The sequence below is a fragment of the Salmo salar genome, chromosome ssa02, assembly GCF_905237065.1.
Source record: "Salmo salar chromosome ssa02, Ssal_v3.1, whole genome shotgun sequence".
Lineage (NCBI taxonomy): Eukaryota > Metazoa > Chordata > Actinopteri > Salmoniformes > Salmonidae > Salmo > Salmo salar.
In genome coordinates this window covers 42356982-42371124 of record NC_059443.1, presented here as the reverse complement: position 1 = coordinate 42371124, position 14143 = coordinate 42356982, and the positions used below count along the sequence as shown (strand labels likewise).

The following is a 14143-nucleotide window of genomic DNA, read 5'->3' as shown; positions in this document are numbered from 1 at the left end:
TTCATTGCTTTTTTTATTTTTATTTAAAAAATTACCTATACATTGGCATTTTGTCAATGTCGAAAGAGATGTTTAGACAAAAAAAGCAACGTTCACTTGGAAAAAAGTTTTGTACAAAGTAACTCCTTTGACACTGAAAGTATGAAGATAAACCTGCTACTGGGTCCAAATGGTAGGGTGTCAATTTGCCCTAACGCACTGTCACACACACACTAAAACAGGGACGGTTATGCGTTAGTTCTCAGTAAAGTGACTGAACCCGGAGTTAAAAATGCATGGAGTGATTTTGGTGTCTCTGCTAGGAGTGGCAAGGCAACAACATAACTGGTATAAAAACAACTTACAATATAGCATGCAAATACACAATAGAAATCTAGTTTTCCCGTTAAAAAAAAAAAGAAATCCCCTTGTTTTTCCGATGTTCAGATATGTGCCAATTGGGCACCCGTAGACTGGTGCCACCATCTCGCCCTTCCAAGCAGGCCTCCCTCACAGACGGTTCCATGGTTTGGAAGGACATGCTGATTCCACACCAGAGAGAAGAGACGGCTTCAATAGTCCCACACTTAACATCCTCTCTGTCACTATAGGATGTCCTTCTATTAGTTCCAGGGAAGCATGACAGTGTTGGAGGAACAATAGGCTGATCAACAAAAATATGCCCCACTATCACACAACAGCCGGCCCCAGTTCGGTTGAGGCCCTTGAGAACGTTGTGCCCTGGACGTTGTGTTGACCTTGTCATGACGCTCAGAGGACGTGCAGCAGTGGGACCCCTGACGAGTCAGTCTCTGTGTCAGGCTGGTAGGGAGAGTAGGCAGTAGCTGAGCTGGAGGAGTGAGCTAGGAGGGCCAGAATAGAGAGAGACATTTACCAGCCAGTATTTCAAATGGACAGAGACTACAAGGGATAGAAATATTTGAAGTTACCACTTTAAAAATGGTTACTGAACCACACAATACCTTATGGAACAGGTTTCCTGGACACTGATTAAGCTTAATCCTGGATTTAAAAGCTACAGATTCTCCATTGAGCATTTTTATTTACAGGACTAGGCTTAAATCTGTTTCCAGTAAACTGTCCCTTCATCAAATAAAAGATAGAAAAATGACATTGACAGCTGATATCCCGGCACACTCTCAGAGATGCATATGGTGTGAAAACACCGCAATGTTCCTCCATTCAAAAGGCACTGTAACAAGACTCCCCCTCACCTTCCATTCTCACCAACAAAAAGCTGTAATCAGGGTTACTCCCCAAATTCCATAAACCGTCGACCGTTAGGTATTTAATGTCACCTGATACGCTGCCTAAGGGGGGGCGATATGCACCGCCACCTACCCAGAGCAAATAGGGAAACTGAGATGGGATGCAAGGGGTGTATAGGGTGGCAGAGAGGGGGAGGTGGTGTAATAGCCAGGAGAAAACACACCGAAAAAGGAGGAATGCGAAGGCTTTCCTTCTCCAGGAGTCACATCAAAGCACGGTAAGCCACTGGTGATCAGAGAGAAGGTTAGAAAACGCCTGCAGCTGCACTGGGCACTACAGCTGCGTTGAACAGAGCCCCTCAGCTACCATGACTTACTGGAACAGTCAGTCCAGAGGTTAGGCCTACTACCTCTGCTGCCACATAGAACCCAGGGTTGTGTTCATTGGGCCACGCAGATAGAAACGTTTTGCAACGGAAAATGAGCGTTTCTAATTGGACAAGTCTAGCTAGTCCTTCCCTGTTCCAGTCAGTTTTATTCCGTTTGGTGCCTAAATGAAGACTGCCCAGGACAAGTAAAGAACCATTCCATGAGCCACAACAAGGAAACAATGTGTTATTGTTCTAAAAACATGTATCGGATCAGATATGGGAGAATATTTCCAGTGTAGAACAATTACACTGAAATGCTACAGAACCCATCAAAGTGTAAATAGATGCTGCCTCAGATTCAAGTTATACAGTGCATTCAGAAAATATTCAGACCCCTTGACTTTCCACATTTTGTTACGTTGTAGCCTTATTCTAAAATCGATTCGATTGTTCCCCCTCAATCTACACACAATACTCCAAAATGACAAAGAAAACTGTTTAGAAATGTTTGCTAATTTATAAAAAAAAGTATTCAAACCCTTTACTCAGTAACTGTGTTGAAGCACCTTTTTGCAGCGATTACAGCCTCGAGTCTTCTAGGGTATGACGCTAAAACATTGGCACACTTGTATTTTGAGAATAACTTCCATTCTTCTCCGTAGATCCTCTCAAGCTTTGTCAGGTTGGACGGGGAGCGTCGCTGCACAGCTATTTTCAGGACTCTCCAGAGTTGTTCGATCGGGTTGAAATCCGGGCTCTGGCTGGGCTACTCAAGGACATTCAGAGACTTGTCCCGAAGCCACTCCTGCGTTGTCTTGGCTGTGTGCATAGGGTTGTTGTCCTGTTGGAAGGTGAACCGTTGCCCAAGTCTGAGGTCCTGAGTGCTCTGGAGCAGGTTTTCATCAAGGATCTCTCTACTTTGCTCCGTTCATCTTTCCCTCCATCCTGACTAGTCTCAGTCCCTGCTCCATCCTGACTAGTCTCAGTCCCCACAGCATGATGCTGGGACCACCATGATTCACCGTAGGGATGGTGCCAGGTTTCCTCCAGATGTGATGCTTGGCATTCAGGCCAAAGAGTTCATTCTTGGATTCATCAGATCAGAGAATCTTGTTTCTCATGGTCTGAGAGTCTTCAGGTGCCTTTTGGCAAATGCCAAGCGGGCTGTCATGTGTCTTTTACTGAGGAGTAGCTTCCGCCTGGCCACTCTACCATAAAGGCCTGATAGGTTGAGTGCTGCAGAGATGGTTGTCCTTCTGGAAGGTTCTCCCATCTCCACAGAGGTACTCTGGAGCTCTCTCAGAATGATCATTGGGTTCTTGGTCACCTTCCTGACCAAGGCCCTTCTCCCCTGATTGCTCAGTTTGGATGAGCGGCAAGATCTAGGAAGAGTCTTGGTGATTCCAAACTTATTCCATTTAAGAATGATGGAGGCCACTGTGTTCTTGGACCTTCAATGCTACAGAAATGTTCTGGTAACCTTCCCCAGATCTGTGCCTCGACACAATCCTGCCTCATAGCTCTACGGACAATTCCTTCCACCTCATGGCTTGGTTTTTGCTCTGGCATGCACATTTCAACTGTGGGACCTTATATAGAGGTGTGAGCCTTGACTCCAATCAAGTTGAAGAAACATCTCAAGGATGACCAATGGAAACAGGATGCACCTGAGCTCAATTATGAGTCAAATAGCAAACGGTCTGAATACTTGTGTAAATAAGGTATGTTTTTTGGTTATAATACATTTGCAAAAATGTCTAAAAACATGTTTTTGCATCGTCAATGTGGGGTATTGTGTGTAGATTGATGAGTTAAAACATTGTATTTAACCCATTTTAGAAAAAGGCCGTAAGGTAACAAAATGTGGAAAAAGGGAAGGGGTCTGAATACTTTCCGAATGCACTGCATCTTATACAGTACAACATCTATGGTATGGGGAAGTACAGGGTCTTGATATAGTAGTAGTAGTCTAAATACTGTAAAATAAGTGCCAAACAATGTTACTGTACAAGCAGGTTTGACCTAGACTAGGGCACGTTTTGAAAAAGCATCTCAGAGGAGTGCTGATCTAGGATCAGGTACGCCATTTCCATATAATCTCATTCATTATGATATAAAATACTAAACTGATCCTATATCAGCACTCCTACTGTGAGACTGAATTCAAGTCCAGAAGTACTTACCTCTTCCACTGTAGTACCTCATCTGCCTGGCTAGTTCGTCCGACTGTGTCAGCTCTGACACTTTCACCTCAGGCTCCACTGTGGTAAAAACACAACTTAGAGTTACTCAAACATAGATGTATATGAATGAATAGAAAATGGAGACTCAATGATACCGAAGAGGTGAGACAACAGACACTAGCGCACCAAAAGCATTTCAGCAGAGTCATCTATGGTATTGGTATGCAACATAAACATGAAGTAAGAATAGGGGAAAACTGGGAGGTTAAATGGGAAAATAATGTGGAATAGAATTCATTGTTGGATTTTCTGACTTAAATTGAAACAAAACTTTGTCACATTTATTCTCGCAAGACCCTCAATACCTGAAATGCGCTAGTTATTTTGAATGGATACACAAATGTAGTAACCCTCTCTTACTCTCACTGCTGTTAAAGGTGTACGTCATTGTTTCATTGCCACTGTCAGGAAGGAGGGTCCCTCGGTCGTTCCCCCCGTTTGCTCGCGGCTGCTGGTGCACTGGCTCCTGGGCCTGGGAGTTGGAGTTTTTGTTCTTCTTGCCTTTGCGCGTGCTGATGCGGATGACGCCGTGCACCAGCCTGCACTCTGCCTCCCGCTGCTCCAGGTTGTAGTCCTGAGCAATGCTGCAGATCAGCTCGCTGATCTCATTGGTCTTCCTTGAGAATGACGAGTCAGACGTGCACTTGGCCAGTTGGTCGATCTGGTGCAACGCGTAGAGCTCTAGAAGTTTCTTAGTGATGAGCGAGTCAATGTCCGTGCCGCTGTCGCACAGGTCGTCCAGATCCAGGTCCTCTCGGGAGTAGATGGTGCTGGTGTTGCTGACGGGACGCTGGCTGTCGCCCTTGCCGCCCGTACGCGTCCGTTTGGGGCCCGACGACGAGGTGGGATAGACCACCGTCTGGCCTCCGATGCGGACGTCCTTGTAGCGGAAGCTGTCACTGGGAGGCAGCTTGGAGGGCTGCTTGGAAGGCTTGATGCTGGACTCCAGAGGGATGCCGCAGGTGGGCTTGGACACGGGCATGCCGTTGGGGGGGTGGGGCTGCTCAGGGTCGGCCTTGCTGGGGTGGTCCGTGGAGCTCTCGTTGTTGACAGGCAGACAGAGATCCCGGCTGCCACAGAAGCCACAGGTGAGAACACAGCAAAGGAGCGCCTTACAGCCACTCCAGCCCATAGAGGTACAGGACCCACATGCGTTTGTGCTCTGGGGAGAGTCTGCTGAGCCAGGGATGAAGCCCAGTGTCTCTGACCCCCGCCCGTTGACGTGTCGTGTCGAGGGGGCTCCTCTGCGGCCTTGCTGGCCCTCAGAGTGACGGGTATGGTCGCCATTGTACTGTTCCCGTGTGTTGTGGTCAGCATGGGGGTCCTTGTAGGACTCTTGGCTGGCGGTGCGGTCTCTAGAGATGGTGCGGCCCTGCTTGTAGCCGTCAGCCCTGGTGCTGTGTCCCCAGTGCTGTTTGTCGTGGCGGGACTTCTGAGGAGCCCCTGTGCTGTGGCCAGGCATGGCTCAAAGCTCCCGGGACCTTTCAATGTGATGGGAACAATGGAATATATACACTTTATAATAGTCATATCTAAACACAGTAATTATTATGCTTACTTATCATCTCTTTGCCAGTCAGTCACATTAATCATTTCCTGTTGCAACAAGTAGACTATTGACGCCAAACGTTGAACTAATACTGTATTTTGAGATACAGCCTATAGTTTGTTGTAGGCTACTTTGCAGATACATGTTTTAACAATCAAGCAATTGGAGAGAATGCCATAGGAAAAAGTCAAATTCTGATATCTTTCAAGTCAATCTAAATCGCTTATCAATTTGGCCTGTGGAACTGTCACAAGGACTTTGTTTTGGTTACATTTTCCATGCGTGCATTCGGTCTATTTTGATCGGGTAGGCTACCTTTTTAAGGGTAAAGAAATTGGGAAGTTTTAAATATGACTTTTCAAAACACAAATAACATGTCATCTATAAAGATCACTTTGTCAGGCTAGAGTCAAGCTTGTCCGAAATTAGGATAAGCTTCTTCATACGGTGAACACCTGAGAAGTTAACTTACCGCATAAATCGCTCGGGTTACTTTTGTTAACTCTTGACGCCGATTAAATTACGGAAGTCCGTACGGGAAAACGTTCTTTCTTTGGGTCGAGTTTGTGTGTATCGGTTTCTCAACTCACCAACTGCTAGCTACCAACCCTACCCAGTGAAGACTAAACTCCTTTTGGTAAATTCCAGTGTTTTGTTCTTTCGTCTTCCCGTGTAGGTTATTACCTGCGGCTACAGGTAAATCCAAATTCTCCAACACCCACCCACAGGGAAGACGTGACAACCAGAAATGTTCAAAATAAAAGTCCCTCACGTAATAGTAGAAAAGTGTCAATAACCTGTATTTCTTATTGTTATATCAAAATATTTGTCTAAACATGAACAATATTCATATTTGTTCATATTTAAGTGACATTTGCAATACACGTGTGTTTTAAAACATGTTCCAAGGTCAAATAAATACCCCCAATGCAAAATACTGTACATGAAATATTATTGGTGTATAAAACAAACTATTCAAAGTGCCACAGTAAAAAATATTGTAGGGAACACTCAGTAGGGTCTGTAGAATGTAGGCTATATATGGTGTCTTTTCATGGGGCACTAGATAATACAGAATATTGCTGGCCTTTTACTCCAGCCATTCCATTGCCCACAATAAGATTCACTCCGCCCTCAAACTCAACTCTGGACCTCGAAGCCAGTTCCACTGCTTGTTTTCATTGTTCCCCTCTAATCAGGGAACGATTTAGACCTGGCACAACAGGTGGGTGCAATTAATTATCAGGTAGAACAGAAAACCAGAGCAAAAACTATTTCTAGACGTCGCAATAAAAGTATTGTAGAGAATACTCAGTAGGGTCTGTAGAATCTATATGTGGTATCATTTCATGGGGACCTGAATAATATGCAGTGTTGCTGGACTTTTACTGTGGTCAAACATTTTAAAATGGGTTGCCTGAACGCTATACGGTACAAATATAGCGCTGTACAGGAAAAACGATTATTTGTGCCGATGTTTCATTTTTAAGTTTTTATTTCAGTAATTGTAGTGACCTGATTTCACCAGAATCCCAAAAGTTATTTGTGCGTTGTTCAGATGTTATGTTTCTCAACACTGGTTTATCTACCACTTCTGTTGTGAGCGGCCAAACAGAGGAGGTTGTACACCTTATATACAGCAGTATTATGAAATGACAATGCAAGTTTCACCCTCTATGGAGCTAAAATATATATATATATATGTGTGTGTGTCTGAAAATGTATGATGTCGAAAATGTACTACACAGTAAGGATTCTACTCTTTAATCTTTCCTACAAATAGGCCTACCCATGAGAACGTTTTGAAATACCTGCCACTTCCCTCCGAATGGACCCTCTCCCATTCATCACGAGTCAATGTAAACACACCATTATTTGGAGTGGTATGCCTGAACCCTCCATCTGACAAAACACATTTCAGTGTATCCTCGCTTACTTCGACGTCAACCTCTCCAGTTACATGCTGCTCATCTAATTAAGTTTTGTCATAGAGCTTAATATTTCCTCATCTGATAAACCTCTACCACAACTTTCTGGGTGGGTTGCACCAACATGGATTAACTCTTAAACTGGGTTAAATCAAGGTTTATCTATTCACCTTGTTGCACCAAATGTTAAACCTAGTTTTAAATGAATCCTAGTTAAATTAAATCCTTCCTCTAATCTAAGTTTAGTTTTCACTTTAAACCTAGATTAATTTTAAGCCTGTTGCTCAATGAATCATAAAATATATATAAACTTAGATTGGCGATTAATTCTAAACTGCCACTTGAGGTGGATTAACTGATAAAATGGCAGCATATCTACTGTGGAGAGTTCCTCAGAGAATAATTAGAGAAAGGTTTAATCCTGTTGAGTTTTATGATAATTAACTAATTATTAGTAGGCTATTTACGTGTCCATTTTGTATAACAATTGAATTGGAGTTCATGATATGCCCAGCCTTGGTACGAATGATGATTTTATGCAACATGCTGTAACGGGCCTGATAACGGTAAGATTGTAGTGAAGTAGCATTAACGTTAGTTATAACGTGCATTATACACAGTAAATTTGAAAGTGTTAAATCAACACGTAAAGTGTTAAATTTAACACTGTCAGTGAGTACATATGGTCCCACTCTACACAGAGTAAAAAGTACACTGAAAAAAGTGGTACATTTCTAGTGTTGATTCAAAACTGAGGAGTGCAAAAAGTTAACACTGCACTACACTGGCCGGTGTTGATAAACATTTACAGTGCCTTGCAAAAGTATTCATTCCCCTTGGCGTTTTTCCTATTTTGTTGCATTGCAACCTGTAATTTAAATAGATTTTTATTTGGATTTCATGTAATGGACATACACAAAATTGTCCAAATTGGTGAAATGAAATTTAAAAAAATAACTTAATTCAAAAAATTCTAAAAAATTTTACAAACGGAAAAGTGGTGCGTGCATATGTTTTCATCCCCTTTGCTATGAAGCCCCTAAATAAGATCTGGTGCAACCAATTACCTTCAGAAGTCACATAATTAGTTAAATAAAGTCCACCTGTGTACAATCTAAGTGTCACATGATCTGTCACATGATCTCAGTATATATATAAACCTGTTCTGAAAAGCCCCAGAGTCTGCAACACCACTAAGCAAGGTGCACCACCAAGCAAGCGGCACCATGAAGACCAAGGAGCACTCCAAACAGGTCAGGGACAAAGTTGTGGAGAAGTACAGATCAGGGTTGGGTTATAAAAAATATAAAAAACTTTGAACATCCCACGGAGCACCATTAAATCCATTATTAAAACATTTAAAGAATATGGCACCACAACAAACCTGCCAAGAGAGGGCCCCCCACCAGGCAAGGAGTGCATTAATCAGAGAGGCAACAAAGAGACCAAAGATAACCCCGAAGGAGCTGCAAAGCTCCACAGCGGAGATTGGAGTATCTATCCATAGGACCACTTTAAGCCGTACACTCCACAGAGCTGGGTTTACAGAAGAGTGGCCAGAAAAAAAGCCATTGCTTCCGAACCCACTGGCGGCACCTTTTTTCTTTCATTTTTATTTTTCCATAAATAGGAAGTGCATACTGCATGACTTAGCTCACATTGGGACCTCTTTCCCTCCTATGTTTCATTGTTCACCGAACTATTCACAATATTTACACAGGCCAACTTTATACACGCTCTTCCCTTTATCTACTATCGAGCACCTCAACAGTTGAGGACCATAGCCTAGTTGAAGGGCTCTTCCAACCCCTACCCTGAGATTCACCTGTTAGCAGGTGACCCCAAAGTAAAGGAGACGGAAGGTCAGAAGGCCAATACTCAGATAAGGTCCAGGTAACAGGGCCTTGCCATTAAGAGATGGTGATTATAGCGGGCAAGAAATCTTGTAAACAAGAATAAGTGGCCAGGGCACCACAAAATACTACAAGTGGTTTACCCAAGGTCAGGAAGGCTGAGCAGTAAGGGAGTTTGGATAAGAGGTGCATGCAAGAGGGCCACAATAGTGAAAGGGTTCAGAAAACAGGACCCCACCATTTAAGAATGGTGATGAGAATACAAGATAAGTGTAACGCATTGATTGATAACCAAGATGCAAACAACACTGAAATGGGCTATATATACACCTGATTAAGGGCATAAAAGATAAAAGAAAGATAAAGATAAGATGGAGGCCATATAATAATGGAGGGCCGTCAAACTACACAGGTCTAAGCCACAGGACCTTCTAGTGCATTGCAAAGTGAGAGGTTAAAGGAGAGATCAGGATGCACTTCCTGATTATAGAAAAAAATAAGCAAACCTGTTTGCCAAAAGGCATGTGGGAGACTCCCCAAACATATGGAAGAAGGTACTCTGGTCAGATGAGACTAAAATTGAGCTTTTTGGGCATCAAGGAAAATACTATGTCTGGCGCAAACACAACACCTCATCACCCCGAGAACATCATCCCCACAGTGAAGCATGGTGGTGGCAGCATCATGCTGTGGGGATGTTTTTCATCGGCAGGGACTGGGAAACTGGTCAGAATTGAAAGAATGATGGATGGCGCTAAATACAGGGAAATTCTTGAGGGAAACCTGTTTCAGTCTACCAGAGATTTGAGACTGGGACGGAGGTTCACCTTCCAGCAGAACAATGACCCTAAGCATACTGCTAAAGCAACACTCGAGTGGTTTAAGGGGAAACATTTAAATGTCTTGGAATGGCCTAGTCAAAGCCCAGACCTCAATCCAATTGAGAATCTGTGGTATGATTTAAAGATTGCTGTACACCAGTGGAACCCATCCAACTTGAAGGAGCTGGGGCAGTTTTGCCATGAAGAATGGGCAATAATCCCAGTGGCTAGATGTGTCAAGTTTATAGAGACATACCCCAAGAGACTTGCAGCTGTAATTCCTGCAAAAGGTGGCTCTACAAGGTATTGACTTTGGGGCAGTGAATAGTTATGCACGCTCAAGTTCAGTTTTTTTGTCTTATTTCTTGTTTGTTTCACAAGAAAAAATATTTTGCATCTTCAAAGTGGTAGGCATGTTGTGTAAATCAAACGATACAAACAATTTTAATTCCAGGTTGTAAGGCAACAAAATAGGAAAAATGCCAAAGTGGGTGAATACTTTCGCAAGCCACTGTAAACCATGTTGGTGCAACCCATCCTCTATCTCTAAGTGGTACAATTCATTCCCAATATCTTGGGTGTCTGAGATTTGATTGAGATGCACCACTAACACTTCCTCACACGAACTCTTGGCTACATCCGTATGAAAATCAGAAGCAACTTCTTTACCCTCAAAAGTCTGTGCCCTTGTCACGCCCTGGCCATAGAGAGGGTTTTGTTCTCTATTTTGGTTAGGCCAGGGTGTGACTAGGGTGGGCATTCTATGTGCCCTTTTCTATGTTTTGTGTATTTCTTTGTTTTGGCCGAGTATGGTTCTCAATCAGGGACAGCTGTCTATCGTTGTCTCTGATTGGGAACCATACTTAGGTAGCCTTTTCCCACAGGGTTTTTGTGGGTAGTTAATTTCTGTTTAGTGTTTGCACCTTACGGAACTGTTTCATTATTCTCTTTGTTATTTTTGTTTTAGTGTTCAGTTATTAAAATAAGCATGAACACTTTACCCGCTGCGTTTTGGTCCGATGATTCATCTTCTTCACACGACGAATATTGTTACAGCCCTTTGCATATTTAGTTGGTAGTCTGAGGGTCTTCTCTGAGCAGTTGACATTCGCCTCATTTAAACTCTCCACAGGCAATAGGCTTTGAGCCTGAGCCTCATTTACATTCTCTGTTTGTACTATTTTGTTCAATCTCAGCTTGTTGTCACTAGCAATAGAATGTATACATGTGTCACAATCATACAGGTATGACAGCCCATCACCATTAGCGCAAGGTAAGAGTGCATTAAAGTCGTGTATGGAATGGTGTTTTATTTCACGCTAGGGTAAACAACAACAAAAAGTGTTCAGGGTTTTAGTTTTCCAACTGATATTCAACACAAAAAAAGTAAATTCATTTATTATTTTGGAATTAATTTAACATGCAGGCATTACAAGAAAGACAGAGTAATAACCAGCAGGCTGTTCGACACAGCCCCCTGAAAACGGAACATATTTGGTTAGTAGAACCCCAACTGAGTGTCTTCCACCCAAGTTTATCTGAGACAAGTAATAACGTTATCTCTTTACCAGTGTGTGGTCTAGCAATGACTAAAATATGAAATCACATTAATATGCTTTTAGGCCACATATTTGGCTGACAGTGACAACATAACATGCTAAAAGGGTAGCTGTCCATGGTGCTGATATGTGTCTCACTGTTCAAATGTCAACATAAAGCTTCCTATGACCTGGCTTTTTGTTCAAACTCACCTGTATTGTATTTTAGGGACTGTAGTGAGTAGACTGGACCCTGGTTTGATCAATCATTGTACAGTGCTATATTTGTACCATACAGTGTCCAGGCAACCCACTCTAAGCTGTTTGACCACAGTAAAAGTCCAGCAACTCTCCGTATTATTCAGAGCCAATGAAATGACACCCTATAGATTCTACTGACTCTACTAAGTATTCCCTACAGTACTTTTACTGCGGCACCTAGAATAGTTTTTGCTCTATAAGCCAATATGTATTCCATATACAGTGATTTGCATTGTGGTCAATGGAATGGGTGGAAGAAAAGTCCAGCAACACTCCGTATTATTCCGTATTATTCCCCGGGTACCGTGTTTAACCTGAAGAATGTTTAATTGTTTAATATTTTGCATCATTGTGACTGTTGTCGGGCTTTTCACTTTTGCCATTGGCTGGAGGTTTTTTGACGCAGTTGTGTCCGTCTGTTGTTGCTTCTGCCAAATAAAGTGTGCGCCTGATCACAACTATCTGCTCTCCTGCACCTGACTTCTATATCAGTAGCGCACAACCTGACAGAATTCCACACCCAACCATGGAGTCAGCAGGAGCAGGTACCCCGGTCCGAGGGGTCGAGGAGCGCGTCCGTGAACACTCGGCGATGCTGCAACATCTCAGCGCCATGATGGATCGCGTTGTCCAGACCATGGACCACTGGAAGAGACAGGGAGTCTCTCCCAGCGTTCACCCGGCTCCCTCAGGAAGGGAGAGGGTGTCCGCCCTCATCTCGTGCCTCTCGGGGAGAGCTCTGGAGTGGGCAAACACCGTGTGGGGAGAAGGACATGCGGCATTGGGCCACTTCAAGGAGTTCACCCGAGAGGCACGAGACGAGTGCGAACACCCTCTCCCTTCCTGAGGGAGCCGGGTGAACGGTGGCCAGGTATAGGTCCAGCTGTATTAGGAACCCCTGGCACCGTGCTGCTGTCCCATCATACTCCCTGGGAAGGGCGAGACGCATCCCGCATCCCACCGGGTCTGGCTCTCGACCCGAAACCTGCCCCTCGGGTGAACGTCTCTTCCACCTGAGGCAGGGGACGAGGAGCACCCAGGAGTTCGCCCTGGAATTTCGGACCTTGGCCGCCGGAGCAGGATGGAACAACAGGGCCCTCATCGACCACTACCCATGCAGCCTGCGCGAGGATGTCCGTCGGGAGTTGGCCTGCAGGGATGCCACCATCACCTTTGACCAGCTGGTGGATCTGTCCATTCGGTTGGATAACCTCCTGGACACCTGCAAACGTCCAGAGAGGGCTCTGTCGGTTCCCGCTTCCAGCACCCCCGCTCTGGTGCCAATGGAGCTGGGAGGGGCTGCGCTCAGGGAGGCCGGAAGGGGGGCCTTCACGTGCCCCATCTGTGGCCGCAGAGGGCACACTGCTGGTTGGTGCCGGGTTGGTGCCTCTGGGAGTCGAGGCAGCAGGCAGGGCTCTCTGGCATCACCCAAGGCGAGTCTGCACCACTCTCATCCAGAGCCCTCTGTTTTTCACCTGTTTGTGCGCTCATTGTTCCTGTGGTTAGACCCTTCCCGGTACACGCTCTGGATAGTCGACCATTAGGGTCCGGGTTAGTTAGGGAAGCCACCATCTCCCTGGGCATGGTGACGCAGGGGGGTCACGAGGAGAGAATCTGTCTCTTCCTCATTGACTCTCCTGTGTTTCCCGTGGTACTAGGCCTTCCCTGGTTAGCTCGTCATGACCTCACTATTTCATGGCAACAGAGGGCTCTCACGGGGTGGTCGCGAGAGTGCTTGGAGAGGTGTGTAGGGGTTTCCGTTGGTGCTACCACAGTGGAAAGTCCAGACCAGGTCTCCACCGTGCGCATCCCCCCTGAATATGCCGATTTGGCTCTCGCCTTCTCCAAAAAGAAGGCGAATCAATTACCACCCCATCGACGGGGGGATTGTGCGATAAATCTCCTGGTAGACGCCGCACTTCCCAGGAGTCACATGTATCCCCTGTCACAAGCGGAGACGGCGGCTATGGAGACATATGTCTCTGAATCCCTGCGTCAGGGGTACATTCGGTCCTCCACTTCACCCGCCTCCTCGAGTTTCTTTTTTGTGAAGAAGAAGGAGGGAGGTCTGCGCCGTGTATTGACTATTGAGGTCTAAATCAAATCACGGTGTGGTACAGTTACCCACTACCTCTCATCGCCACGACGATTGAATCAATGCACGGGGCGCGCTTCTTCACTAAACTGGATCTCAGGAGTGCGTACAACCTGTTGCGTATCCGGGAGGGAGACGAGTGGAAGACGGCATTCAGTACCACCTCAGGGCATTATGAGTACCTCGTCATGCCATACGGGTTGATGAATGCTCCATCAGTCTTCCAATCCTTTGTAGACAAGATTTTCAGGGACCTGCACGGGCAGGGTATAGTGG

At 44.9% G+C, this 14143-nt stretch overlaps 1 protein-coding gene across 1 annotated transcript; it reads right to left on the bottom strand.

Annotated features, from left to right (window-relative positions):
* On the bottom strand, window positions 1-6086 carry LOC106583484 (keratinocyte differentiation factor 1). Its single transcript, XM_014167720.2, has 4 exons — window positions 5844-6086; window positions 4183-5303; window positions 3763-3840; window positions 1-842 (listed from the first exon to the last, which is right to left on the bottom strand). The coding sequence occupies exons 2-4, from the start codon at window positions 5282-5284 to the stop codon at window positions 751-753; spliced, it is 1272 nt and encodes a 423-aa protein (XP_014023195.2). The 5' UTR covers window positions 5285-5303; window positions 5844-6086; the 3' UTR covers window positions 1-750.
* Between the last annotated feature and the right edge of the window lie 8057 nt (window positions 6087-14143).